The 15047-nt window shown below is 41.3% G+C and overlaps 1 protein-coding gene across 1 annotated transcript in view; it reads right to left on the bottom strand.

The window, feature by feature from the left end:
• Window positions 1-15047, bottom strand: part of cilp (cartilage intermediate layer protein, nucleotide pyrophosphohydrolase) — a 46401-nt gene that overhangs the window by 8899 nt on the left and 22455 nt on the right. The window contains exon 2 of the mRNA XM_061815494.1: window positions 774-944. Within this exon, the coding sequence (XP_061671478.1) occupies window positions 774-837 (64 nt within the window). The 5' untranslated portion in view covers window positions 838-944. The remainder of the gene's footprint in view (window positions 1-773; window positions 945-15047) is intronic.

Consider the following 15047-nt stretch of genomic DNA (forward strand, 5'->3'; position numbering starts at 1 on the left):
TATTAAAATAACACTCACAAGACAAGCTTCTGTGCCTATGGAAGCTTGGCTTGGAGAAGATCTGCCATTTTCAAGCAGCAGTCAAAGTATGGCCACTGAACTACACACTAGCACTATCATGTCAGATCCAAATGTTGAGCAAAACTACAATGTTAGCATAGATTAGTATTAGCTAACAGTGTTATTAACGTTGGCTTCGTAAAACTGGCACTTACTTGAATATTTGGCATAGTTGCCGATTTGTTGGCAGGAAGGTATTTTTCTTTGGCAATGTACAGTATATGCAGGACAACCGAGAAGTGCAATTTGCTACCTCGGTGATGAAGTGCTGCATCCATGAATAAAAATTATGCTTTAATTTCATTTTAATGGAAGTTCGTGCAGACACTGGGATTTTTGTAGACATGAGTCGTCATGGTAAGAATTGCTGTACTCGTCATTGTAATGCCTAGTGGGTTTAAGAAGTGACTCATTTGCATGAAAAAAGAAATGCCTAGTCAAAACCGTGTAATATATACCAGCGGATGTTAAGGGTGTCACATATTCTTATTTATTTGTGTATTTTGACAGAAAAGCCATCGAGACCTTTTATCAAGGACACGAGTGAAACTGTTTTGAATTGTGGAAAAAAAAGTTGAAAGTTGGAATTCCATTTGAAGGGGAATACGATTTATTGCAAATGTCCTGAAATATTTAATATAATATAAGTCTTTTAACTTCATAGAATACAGAGGGTTTTTGCTTATTTCAAGGGAACTTTGTGAAAGACTCACCTTGAGCTGAAAAAACTGTAGCTCGGCCGATTCCCACGATGAAAAGGAAGAGCCTCAGTAGCATTGTCACCTTCTGCCTTTGTCTATGATGTTCAAACTTTTACCTCTGGTGGTGCATGTTTTATATCTGAAACTCAGAAAAGGATGGAGCCCAGCAGGACAAATTCACCTCTGAAAGAAAAAAAGAAAGAAAAGAATAGAAAACATTCTGCTGCAGGGAACAAACAGATATGTGGACTCACATTCCCACCGTCACTGAGTGTGAACTCAACCCACAGCGTCTGCACGGAAGTCATGCAAGTGAACCACTTTTATCAGACACTTCTTGAACCACAGTGAAAACAAAAGCATTTCAAGAGCTAACCATCACTATCATACATGCAAGAAAGGTGTTTAATTTTAGTTGTCAGACAAACATGTTGACTTTTACAACAAAAACATGCCATCAAACATGATCTCAGACATCTTTGTATGGGGGAGGGCTAGGACAAAATATACAACCCACAAGAAAGACATTGCTGGAGCCCCCACTCAGATTTCACATCTGTGTTAGCCATCACCATTTGTCAGGGGGCTCACATGCATTTTTGCATCTGTCTACTTCCAAAGGACTCGCACACAAAAGGATTGCATTTGTGCGATGAACCATCACAACTACTGGTATTTTGTCCAATTTATCACATTTACACTCAATTCAGATGTAATGGTGTCTAATATTACAACAAATTACCTGCAAATATGTTGTATAAAAAGCATAAATCAATCGTCAAATGAAATTGAACAGAGGTGATTGAAATTTACAACATTATTAAGCAGATAACAATTACAAACTTTAAATCCATGGATGATTTCTCCTCATTCACAAAATGCATTTCTGATTTGTAAGAAATATGTAAAACCTCTCCCAGAGTGAAACAGCATGGACCTGTAGTACCTGTTTGGGGATTGGTCCTTCGGCCTATATTTGATATGTCCTATTCTTGTTCCTCTCCTCTTCTCACGTCTCTCCTCCTTCTCTTCAGTGTGCTTCAGCGCACTCCTTCGGTATCTCTTTTATACTGCTCTGCCTGGAGCGCCAGTCCTTCCTCTCTTGGCAGGATGCCACAATGCTCTTTCATTTCATCCTCATCATTTCCTCAAAAATCATGACCTCCGTTTTCTAACTTTGACTCCCAAGTGTGTAACACTGGTACTGTCAGCCCAACCTTGTGTCAACCAATCAGCTCCCTCCAGCCACTCGTATCTTGTCCAGGTGTTCCTCACTGTCTCGTATGTTAGCTTGTATTTAGTTCCCTTTCAGTCCTTCTTGGTTAATTGATGTATGTTGTCTGTCACTGTACTGTAATGTTTCCCACGTCTTATGTTTCTGGTTTGGGTGAGTTCATCCCTCCTGTTTTTTGGGGTAACTTTGAACCTTGCTTTGGACTTCATTATTTTGTATTTTTTTGGTGTGTGATCCATGTTTAGCTTTGTTTTTTAAATTAAATCTAATTTTGAGATTCTTTTTCTGCTTCTGTGCATTTGGGTAAACCTTTTTGCTGCCGCCACCGCCTAACTTGACGGAAGCTGCTTTATGAAGAAAACTTTTAAGGAAATGGAAGTGTTATGAAAAAGAATCATTTTAGGCACCATCCGAATTAGAGTTTTTTTTCTGAGAGAGAAGTAAATGGGTTGAACAAAAAAAACCTCACTTTTATTGGGTTGTTAGATCATATAATTGTATTTTTAAATTATTCTTAAAGTGTTTTATTGATACAACCTGATGAATTTATGAGAAGTTTGGAGATAGTGTCTCCTGTTACATGTATGTTTCTTTAAGAAGTTTGACATTTGATCAAAATTATGCCATTAGTCCCCCCCTCAAAGTTGGTTTCCCATTAATTGTTCACCCGTATAACAAAACACTCATGTATTCATGCTTTTTGTTTTTTTTGGTTCAAAATGAAATCATTGCTAATGGATTATTATTTGATAAAAAAAAATACAACTGAAAGATGACTGTGACTTTATTGAGAATAATTTTTTTCTGAAGGATTTCACTCAATAAAATGATCTCCCAGCCTCCCCCTTTTAAAGAATTCTTCTACTTTTTGTAATTGTTCCTGAACAGACCTGGAGAAAGTAATGTTCGCTTTCTCCCTTTCGCCATGCAGAGCAGCCCCTTAATGAAAGTAGCAGAGGCCCCTCTGCATACTTTTACTGGTAGAGTCATTCAAAAAACAACAACCGTGAGTGCTCTCCAAATAACCCTTTTCTCCTCTTTTGCTCTGTCCTCATTGCTTTGAAAAAACATTTTTGACGGCTCAGACAATGTACAACTACATTATCACTGAGTGTAATTGTTCTTACTGTATATTGTGTGAGAACAACGTTATTCTGCAGTTGAAATAAAGCTCTAGTATTTCTAGTCACACAGTAAATCAATTTTGTTATCTCTACGGGATGACATGATGCCAAAACATTTCACATTGAACCTCAACATTTTCTTCTCTCCCTGTGCAGGATTTCTGCAAATACAGTATCAGACTGAGGTCATCCTATTTTCTAAAATGTCAGACCATACCCCTGCAGATGTTTCTTGTGATGCATGTATATAGAGTTGTATAATTCACAGTAAGGTGGCAGTAAAATCAAATCAGATGTGCCTGCCTGGATGGAGGGCTTGTTAAATATGAAAGATTTGTCACTGCATGCATGTGGGGCTGGCAAGTGACGTACCGGTAATCATTTGAGGTGGTAAACTACAGAGTAGACGAGACTACACACTGACACACATCAATTGGCATCTGATGATTAAATGTTTCAGTTGGGTATTTTTATTTTTTTTAAAGACTATTGCTATGCAATTGTTGTTTCCAAAAAAAATGCTAGAAAAATATGAGAATTTAAAATGAATTTATAGCCATCAGTCCAACGGTCCTTCCTGGTAAACAATGCAAGTATACTTTTATTTGGACTACAGGTATTTTTAGACAGTAACAAATAACATGTCATATTAAGTCAACGCACATAGCCCTTCCAGTGGTCAATATGAATAAAGTTCTATCCCAAACCATAGATCCTTTTACACTTGAGACAATCTGAGTCCATGGATGCATGAGCATGAATGTCAAGGAAACAACGAGTCCCATATACTGTAGATCCCATTCACACCGACGAGAAATTCAACTAACTTCTTCAATTATCGTGCATGTTTTTGGGATGTGGGAGGAAACCGGAGTGCCTGGAAGGCTAACATAGGCAGAGGGAGAACATGCAAACTCCACACCGGTGATTTGAATCCTGGTCCTCAGAACTGTGAGGCAAACGCTCTAATCAGTTGTCCACCATTCCACCCAAAAGTAAAGTCTCAAACAATTTTGTGCATTATAATTGAGCAAATCATAACTGTACCTTTTTAAAGGTTTTGTTTGTTCAAAACCCTAGTTTCATAATCATGTTCCACATACATGAAAAATTTTAACAAGAGCTCCCACCTGAAACTTCCCAAAATATGACTGAAAAGTTTCATTTTAAGTAATATTGGCTTCAAATGATCTCTTCCTGTCATTAATTTTCTGATCTTTCTCTTATCTTTTACGTAACTCACATCCACTCTCTCTCTCTCTCTCTCTCTCTCTCTCTCTCTCTCTCTCTCTCTCGCCGTCTTTGTTTTTGTCTGGTCTTCAAACAGTCTGCGATTTCAGTGATTGCAGCCTACGGTGACAATTTGATTGGCTGAAAGGGTGGCGGAACACGAATGTAATTGGTTGGGACAGGTCATCACTACCGTAAAGCATATAATATAATACCAGGTAACATGAATATTTGACTTCCAAAGCGGTGAATGTGCTAACCTTCCCTAAAATTTCAGAGTTGTTTGCCTCTACGGAGCCAAACCTCTTCCGTAATTGACTCGCTGTATCAAGAGCGGCATGCCACGTGCTTTCCACAAGAATTCAATTCATTGAAAAAAAGTCTTGGGTCCACTGTATGTATGCAACAGTAATCCACCTTAATCTTCCTCTGTTTGCCTTCCACCAAGAAAGGACTCCCACTTTTAGTGGATAATAATGTGCTGAAGCACTTTAGCAACACACACACTTTCTGATTTTGACATGTGGGTAAGCAATGCTGTGCATCAGTGGACGCAGATTCACAATGCTTTATGCATCCCAGATCATTTTTGTGCGTGACACCCATCAAACGAGATCCTTGCAAAGTGTTGTCTAAATACTGGGCATGTATTGGACATATAACGTATCTGGATAATATTTATGGATAGAAGATGTGCAAAAATAAACATTGGCCAAATAAGTGAATGTGTTTTTTTTTTGAAGCTCTTGTACAAAACCTTTTTTTTTTAACAATACTTTGCCAAGCCCATCTCACTGCATACTGCATATTCTTATTATATCCATCCAACCATCCATTTTTTGCCCCTTATCCTCACGAGGGTTGCAGGAAATTGCTGGAGCCTATCCCAGCTGTCAACAGGCAGGAGGTGGGGTACACCCTGAACTGGTTGCCAGCCAATCGTAGGGCTATATAACTAAACTATAGTTTTATATATATAGTGGAGTGTATATAATGTATATACTGTATATTATTCGCTCGTGGATCCCCGTATGGGATTTATATACACAATTAGTATCATTGTACTAATTATAAAGGGATGATTGGCAGTACAATCCCACCCCATCCCACTTAACCACCACACGACATGTTTTTTTTTTTTTAAGCCATCAATATAGAGTGCCGATGTTTTTTGTTCGCAATGATTTTTAAAGAAGGCATGTGATGGGATGTGTTTTATAGTGCTATAAGTGCAGACTTCTATGTATGCAGATCTCTTTTAGTCTGCTTTCGCTCCATAGCTGACTGAGTCACGAGGTCATTATTATCACCACACATACAAAATGAGCAAAGCTTGTTCCTTGAAGATGACCATCTCAACACAACAGTGAGGATAGGACCTGTTTTGATGAGGGCATGCACTCCCATACAAAGGTGAAAAGCATGTCATTTGTATATCCTTGTTGGCTCCCCCACCTCTGCAAAGCGTGAAGACATGCACTGTTAAGTACTTGATTATAAACATGTGGGCCTGACCAGAAAGATGAATGATTCACTCTCTAAGAGGTCGCCAATTTTCTTCTTCAACTGGGAATTGGAGAACTCTGAAAACCCCATTAGTGTTCAGGTTCAGGAGAACATTTCATATGAAGATGAAGAAAATCACTTCATTAAAAAGGATACTGTAAATGGAGGATCTCCTCCAATTCTCTGGGTCTTCTGTCAGAATATACTCAGAGCAATATATGCAGTAATGTTACATCCATCCATCCATCTATTATCTAACGCTTTTCCAGGTCGGGTCACGGGGAAAGTAGCTTCAGCAGGGATACCCAGACTTCCCTTTCCCACCCCACTTCCTCCAGCTTTTCCGGAGAGATCCTGAGGCGTTCCCAAGCCAGCCGACAGACATAGTCACTCCAGCGTGTCCTGGGTTGTCCTCGGGGTCTCTTTCCGGTGGCACTCGCATGGAACACCTCACCAGGGAGGCGTCCAGGAGGCATCTGAATCAGATTCCCCAGCCACCTCATCTGACTTCACTGAAGGCGGAGGAGCAGCGCCTCGACACTGAGCCCGTCCTGGATGACTGGCTCCTCACCCTATCTCAAAGGGAGAGTCCGGACACCCTGCGGAGGAAACTCATTTCGGCCGCTTGTATCCGGGATCTTCTTCTTTCGGTCACGACCCAAAGATCATGCCCATAGGTGAGGGTAGGAATGTACATCGACTGGTAAATTGAGAGCTTCGCCTTTCGACTTAGCTCCCTCTTAATCTTACATTATAATAAAATATTTTCAAATCCTTTTCAACCTTCTCTAGCTTATAATGAGGAGAATAGTGTCTATCATGATAACTTGAATAATAAACAATAGAAGAGCTGTTCCGTTCCTATGACACTGACATAACACGATTTTGTACTTGTCAAAACAAAAACATTCTAGTCTCTATCAGTAACCTTGGCTATCACAGTAGTCAAGTCATAATTGCAAGAAATATTTCAACACTAGGCAATATCCATTCATTCATCTTCCATTCTGCTTATCCTCACAAGGGTCACAGGAGTGCTGGAGCCTATCCCAGCCATCTTTGGGCAGGAGGCGGGGTACACCTTGGTTGCCAGCCATTCCCAGAACACAACGATTTGCACTCACATTCACACCTATGGGCAGTTTGGATCAATTAACTTGAATTGTAAGATTGAAATTGAATTAACTTCAATTAACCTACCCTGCATGTGTTTGGCATTTCAGAGGAAACCGAACTACCTGCAGAAAACCCACACAGATACAGAGGAGAACAGGCAAAGTCCACAGAGGTGGAGTCAGAATTTCAACCCTGGTCCTCAGAAATGTGAGGTAGACCCTCTAACCAGTCTTACATAGTGCCGCCCAGTAGGCAATATAATAAAATAAACAGCAATAAAAAGAAAATGATAGATAATAGATAATATTTGGTAATCTTTACTCCTGTGGTTGCAAGAAGACCCAATTAATTCATAATGGTCACTTCAGAAGATGTCATAGGTTGAGAGGCTGTTGTCTTAACCTGAGCAGTTTCATGTTCTACAAAATATATAATAGTAGCAGTGGCCCAGCCCCGGTATTCTTCCATTGTGTTGTGTTGTGAGTCGTGTGCAACACTTGTATGCACTTGGGCACAAACTCAAGATCTGAAAATGTGATTTCATCCATTCAGTATTTAAAACTGACCAGAACTGGCAGGAACGTTAAAATGAACGTGAAAATGAAAACCCAACAGAAAACTTTAGATGATAGCTTTCAATGTTCTTGTGAATACCAGAATAAATGATTAAAAATAATTGTAACTTTGGTCAATTGGAGGGATTCCAAAAAATTTCATTAGCCTCAAGGGATTTGAGTTTGGCTACGTTGTAGTTCAGTTTTATCGTGAGAACGATACATTCCCCAACAAGTGGAATCTTTTCCCCAATTCAGTTTAGTCACTCAATGACAGGAAGCTCTTTTGAGATCCAAGATAGAAAGGAAGCCTAATCCTCCCCTTGTGAAAATTTCAGAAAAATGTTGACAACGGCTGTACTTTGAGACGCCCGGGCGTAGCCGTGTTGCATGCATGTGGATTTCTTGTCTGGCTGATGTTCACACTATTCTCTGCAATTAACCACTCACATCTCTGACTCATATCGCCTCATGTTAGGGAAAAATGTTCTTATTGCACGAGTTTTTAGTGCAAAATGGAACTTTATATAAGAGTGAATGACAATAAAAAAAATAGTAAATCTACCTTCAAACATTTGTACTTCACCAAGGCCAAATAAGATACATACAGTATGCTATTAGCAAGTCCAGATGAATTACAACTGGTAACTAAAACAGAGCAAATACAGTTGATACATAAAAAGCAATAACATTACAGACTATTTGTTTGAAAAAAAAAAAATCACTGACAATCAGGCTCATTTAATCGTGGCAACCAAAATTGCAGTCACAAGTAAAATCCCATTAACTGTGCAGGTCTACTGACCACTCACAACATTATTATGGAAGTAAATATGTGCCACCAGGATTTTAATTAAAAATGCCACTAAAATTTTAGGTTGTAAAATTCACATTGTTTTTTCAGTGATCATCTTTTCAATAGTTGTATTTCAGTTTAACATTTCAATGTTAACAAATTTGCCCTAAAAAAAAATTCAACCTTTAAAATTCAAACGCAATATTTTTAGTCTCCTGAGATTCATCTGGCTACAATTCGCTGTCTAATGTGATCAATTTGAAATAATGTGAATTTTACAACATAAAATTTTCAGTGGCATTTTTCATTAAAATCCTGGTGGCACATATGGCACATATTTACTTCCATAACTTCAGGTCAGAACCCAGCACCCAGCCAATCCAGTTACGCTTTTTTAGTCACGTGACGGGGTACTGACCTGAAGTAACCCTGCCTTCTTAACGTTGAATTAAGAATGTGATTTTCAGACAGCAAATTGTAGCCATTTGAATCTCACGAGACTGAAAATATTGCGTGTGAATTTTAAAGGTTGAATTTTTTTAATATGGCGAACTTGTTAAGATTGAAAATGTAGCGCCTCTCTCGTATAAAATACTTCAACGAGGTAGCCACCTGAGTTCTTTCCTCACTCCAAAGTAGGAAACTAATAAATTAACTCAATGGTAATTACTGTAAATGTCTATTAAAACTTTACTCTTTACTTATGCATTTAATTCTCTATCAAAAAGTCTCTGAAATAATGTTTCCCTTATGAGTAAAGGTTAACTAATGTAGATAACCCAGCTATCATACAAACTCCCCACTTCTAACTGTCATGCAGATAGTCAAATAATACACCTGGTTATGTAACAAAAAGTGTGAACATTTTATAACAAAATAAAGGTTAGAAAAGCAAATCTCTTTACTCAACAAACAGTCATTCAGTAAATAAATTGAACAAAACAGATACACACTGCACACATTAGCTAAGCTAAGGGCCCAAACAAAAATGAATCTAGCCGGCAAAGCAAACGAAAATCAAACCCCAATGTCACTGCGGTGCTTCCCCAGGCAGGAGTGAAGAAAGGTGAAGGTGGTTTTTTTTTCCTTTGTCCAGCGTCCTCACGGTACTCATCCTTTTTTTTTCTTCCTTGAAGTCCAAACACAGGCCTCGCTAGCCGCGTTAGCTTAAAGCTAGCGCCCTTGTCTTCTCACTCGTGGTCCAACACACAAGCCTTGCTAGCTAGCGTTAGCTGGTTGCTAGCGCCCAAGCCAAGTCCCATGCATGCACCTAGCCCCTGTGGTAGCGGCTAACTCCACAGCGTTATGGCGTGATTTGAGTAGTCCACTCAAACAACACATTATATCAGTTGAACATTTGACAGCCTTCAGAACCAGTTTCTTCTACCTCATCGGAAACGTCAGGATCTTCTTCACATTCAGTCTCGTCTACTGATCTAAGGACAGGGTGTATATCCTCTTGTAGATCAGCATCAGTATCTCCTTCATTGTTGCTAACATCCTCTGATTCAATTACTTACAGACACTCTGGGTGAGGTGCCTGATCACTGGCTAATTGAGGGCCATTCCCAAGGTTTTCCATTGGCCTAGCAGCATTCAACACTCTTTGAGCAGACGGTGACAGAGTGGCTCTTTGAGTGATAAAATACTCCTCATCAGAGGATGAATCAGAGAAATCCTGGAGCTCGGGAGTCTCTGAATTTAAGTTTTTCTGCTTCTTACAGATGTCTGCTCTGGTCTTAGGTTTGACAGGTGGATCTTGGCTCTGCCTAACTGGTGGCATTCTGACAAACTGTCCAATCGGCAACAGGAGATCCCTGTGGATTGTCTTTGTCCCTGGTCTACCATCTTCCCGTTTGAGTTTAAACACAGGCAGGCTTGGCAGTCTCCCAACGACAATATAGGGTTCAGGATCCCACTTGCTTTCTAACTTGTGCTTTCTTTTCAGGGATAAGTTCCTAAGAAGAACTCTGTCCCCCACCTCTAGGGACTGAAAAACTACTCTTCGATCATATAACTTTTTGCTTCTCTGGTGCCTTCTGTCAGCAGCATCAGAGGCCAATTTGTATGTTTGTTTCAAATCTTCTTTAAGCTGACACATAGCGAGAGTGACATGCCACTTCTATCCCATCAGGTGATGTTCCAAAACACAGATCAATAGGAAGTCTTGCCTCCCTACCTAACATAAGATGGTATGGCGAGTATACAGCGAATCACGCTTGGTGCTGTTGTATACATGAACTAGATATGGCATGTGTTGACTCCAGCTACGCTTTTTTTCTTGGGTCAGGGTACCAAGCATGGATGTTAGAGTTCTGTTCAACCTCTCTGGCTGTGGGTCTGCTTGTGGATGATACGGGGTGGTTTGCGACTTTCGTATCCCCATCAAGTTCAATATTTCTTTGACCAGTCGACTCACGAAATCTTTTTCTTGGTCTGAATGAATTCTTGCAGGAAGTCCATAGTGTGCAAAATATTTTTCTATTACAATCTTTGCCACAACTGAAGCTTTTTGGCTTTTGGTGGGAAACGCCTGCGTGTATCTCGTAAAATGATCTGTGACCACTAAGAAAATGCTAAGGCCCTTTGAGTCTGGTTCCATGCTAAGAACGTCCATGCACACAAGGTCCATGGGCCCATGGCTCGCAATCTGGTGCAATGGAGCAACCCGCTGTAGAGGAGCCTTGTGAGTGACACACACACCACAGTTTCTGATGTATTCTTCTACTTCCAATGACATTTTAGGCCAAAAATATCTGGTCTGGAGCATGTTAACCATTCTTTCCTGTCCAAGGCGTCCAAGATCATCATGCATAGCTTGGATGACCATCTGATGAAACTCCTTGGGAAGGACAAGCTGACTAACGATCCCCCCGGAGGGTTTTTTACTGACACGGTATAGCAGTCCATCTTTCATGGTTAACTTTCCAACATCTCTTTTTAATCTTACTAATTCCGAATTATTTGGTGCTTGGTCAGTGTCCATGCGTTAAGGCACTGATAGATGGTCCGATTGCTTCGTCGATGTTGTGTCGACTTGGTCTGTACTGTATGTCAAAGTCGTAGATGGACAGGCCAGAGAGAACAGCGATGCCCCACCGCATTGAGTTTGGCCGTTGATAACACATACGGAAGAGGGTTGTTATCTGTACGCACTGTGAATCTGGCTCCATACAAATAGTCATGGAATTTGTCCACCACAGCCCACTTAAGGGACAAAAACTCCAACTGATGTATAGGATAGTTTATTTCAGCTGCACTTAACTTTCTGCTTGCAAAAGCAACTGGGCGCATACCTTCAGGGTGTTCTTGGTACAGTACAGCCCGTAGCCCCTTCAAGCTTGCATCAACATGCAGGATGTATGGCTTTTGTGGATTGGCAAAAACCAAAACAGGCACATGTGTCAGGCAATATTTGATCTCGTGGAATGCATCGGTGCAGGACTTGTTCCATCTTTCTCCGTATGGCTCCGACTCTTTCAGATAAACTTTGCTAGCATCTCGGCTTTGCTTCTTCTTCTTCCAAGTGGGAGCATAGCCTTAAGTAAGCTCTGTCAATGGCCTTACTATTGCTGAATAGTTCTGGATGAACCTTCTGTAATAACCACAAAAAATCTAAAAATGGCTGCAGCGTTTTCAAATTTTATGGGCATTGGCCAGGTGCTGACAGCTTCTATTTTGTCTGGGTCTGGGTGACACCATCTGCTGATACTATGTGCACCAGGTACCTGACTCCCGGGAGACAGATCTGACATCTGTATCTTGAAAGTTTGAGTCCAACCTCTCCAAGATGATCTAGAACTTTGAGCAGCCTTTCTTTGTGTTCTTTAAGGGTTTTCCCAATACAATGAGGTCGTCAAGGTACACTACCACTTGCAGAAGGTTCATGTCTCCAACAGCCTTTTCCATTAATCTCTGAAAGGTGGCTGGAGCACCTGTAATGCCTTGTGGCATCCTCTCAAATTGGAAGAATCCAAGGGGCAAATAAATGCTGTTTTCTCCTTGTCCTCTTTGTGCATAGCAAGCTGATAGTAACCTGAACGCAGATCAAGCACAGATAACCACTGACTCCCACTCAAAGCATTCAGAGCATCGTCAATGCACGGGGTTGTATACTGATCAGGTATTGTTCGGCTGTTCAATAATCGGTAGTCTATGTACATCCTCACAGCCCCGTTTCTTCTTTCTGACAATGACTATGGGGAAGCATATGGGCTTTGTGACTCTTTCATTATGCCTGCTTGTAGCAGTTCTTGTAGATGATTTTTTACATCTTCAATGTCTGCAGGAGGCAACCGACGTGACCATTGCCTGAAAGGCCTAACATCTGACAGACGAATCCTGTGCTCCATCCCCTTTGCCAATCCCACATCCCACTCATTCAAGGAGAAGACATGAGACTTTTCGGCTAGTTTCTGCCGTAATCGGTTCTTCCACTGTGCAGATACTGGGGAATCACCGAAGTTGATTATATTGGTATCAAAGGCAGGGGAAGTCGTCTCTTTGGGTGCGATGGTAGCAACTGAATCAAAATGAAAGATGCTTCCGATCACAGTTCCCACCGGCAGGGAAACCTTCCTAGCGGATTCATTTTTGATCAGTACTCGGAAAGTGTTAATTACCAATGCCCCACTGGGCACAACCATTGGATGAACAAACACATCGGTCGGGAAGTTGACTGCTGTTGAGGACTCCATCATCAAAATTTCTTGATCAACTGGATTTTTCAAATCTACTTTGCACACAACCCATATGACACCCTCTGCTGGTAAGAGCAACGGACCTGGTCCCATCCAACGGACACGACCAGCTTCTTCCTCAACTGGGGAATCAATATTTTCAGCCGTAATCTGATCTTCTTTCCCATTAACTCTCAGACCAAGTGCATTCCTGACCTCTGCTTTGTCCCCAAACTGGTTCAACAACCATCGGACATGGCTGGCATTTGTGCCCACAATGATGGAAGTCTTATCGTCTAGTCCTGAAGTGGGACATATGAGAGCTAAGACAGAGACTGTTTTACTATCTCCCAGCACCTCAGCGGGATATTCAAGGTCAACCACCACATACCCACGGTAAGGGTAACTAACCTCTGTTTCACTTAATCCCCAGATGGATAGACCAGATACGGGATGAATTGAAATGTCAGATAAATACTCTTTGTACCAGGGCTCAAATATTATTGTCACTTGCGACCCACTAACCATTAAGGCCGTACATGGTTGCCCATTTACTTTTAAGGGCACCAGACTAGGCGGTCCAACCAGCCAAACAGGAATGCCTGTAGTCTCGGGCACATCAATTGCACTTCTTTTGACTGAGCAGTTAACTTCACTTGATGAGGCATCTCCTGATGGTTGATTGCTCTTTGTCTGCTTCAGATCTTGAATCAGTCTTTTGACCACTTTAGTCTGGTTCTCGCCATTTGAACACTTTGCAGCAAAATGTCCAGCCTCTCCACATCTGTAACAAATGGACTCATTTGAGTCTTATCTGGGTTTTTGAGGGGAGCTTTTGACTAACTTCGACATCTTAACGACTGACACCGCAGCTTGTGGTTCCGCCACTTTATGGACCAATTTCTGTTGCACGGATTTTAACTCTTTCCTCAAAGCAGCTATTTCTGGCTCAGAAATGCTGTCTGAGATTCTGCACTCGGGGGAATTTTCACAGTACCGTGTGAAGCATTGTCGTGGGGGTAGACACCACAGCAGCTACCAAGGACTTCAATTCCTTTATCTCAGCCTTTGACTGTTGGATTTCTGACTGTTTTGCATCCATTTCCCGTTGTATGTATGCACTTTGTACAACAGCACCCATCTTTCGTCTTGAGGATTCATATTCGTCCTTGGTGCGTCTGTCCTTTAACAGCTGAAGGAACGTGGGTTGGTTTTCTTTGCGCTCTCTAAGACGAAGCTTAAGTCGCATCATGTCAGAACCAATAGCGCCACGCAACAGCTGCTCTAACCTTACTTTGTCAGCACACGTGACAGGAATACCACCTCTCTGAACCACCCTATTCAACGACTGTTCTAGCCACCTGAGGAAGTCAGAGAGCTTCTCCGCTGTAACAAATGAAAGGCAAAATATGACTCATCTCCTGATTCAGCTGTCCCAAAAGCATGCTTAAGTGCTTCTAAGCAGTCTTCTGGGCTGACAGAAGGATCGCTGGATCAGGCTGCTTGGACAATATCAAGTGCTGGTCCTCTCAAACTCTCCATTAATCTACGCCTTTTCCCTTTTGGAGAGCCTTCACACTCTTCTCCATGAGCTGTGCTTGACCTAACCAGTGTTCAAATGGTTCCTCTCCATGTGGAGTGGGCAGCAATCCAGAAGAAGTTCGTAATATGCGGTAGCTTCCATTATCACTAAAATCTTTGGTCTTGCTGAGTAATTCATTAACAACTTGTAGTAGGGCTGCTGTAGATTTGGTCACATCCTCTTCCGGGGAAGATGATGTAGATTTCTCATTTCTGTATGTGCCATTTGCTTGTTGTTGTCCGGATGACCTCTGACTTGCTGCATTGGTCTCCAGGCCTTTATCTCCTGTGATGACAGACCATGGTCCACCACCATCAATGGAGTACACATCAAAGGGAACCATTTCTCTCATCACAGCTTCTTTACATTCACACAAAACCAGGTACCGGTTCTGCTGCAGGCTGGAAGTTCGCCCTCTGACACGCACACGTCCAAGACTCTACACTGTTTCTATTGTTTCTTGGA

Source organism: Syngnathoides biaculeatus, chromosome 3 (genome assembly GCF_019802595.1).
Source record: "Syngnathoides biaculeatus isolate LvHL_M chromosome 3, ASM1980259v1, whole genome shotgun sequence".
Lineage (NCBI taxonomy): Eukaryota > Metazoa > Chordata > Actinopteri > Syngnathiformes > Syngnathidae > Syngnathoides > Syngnathoides biaculeatus.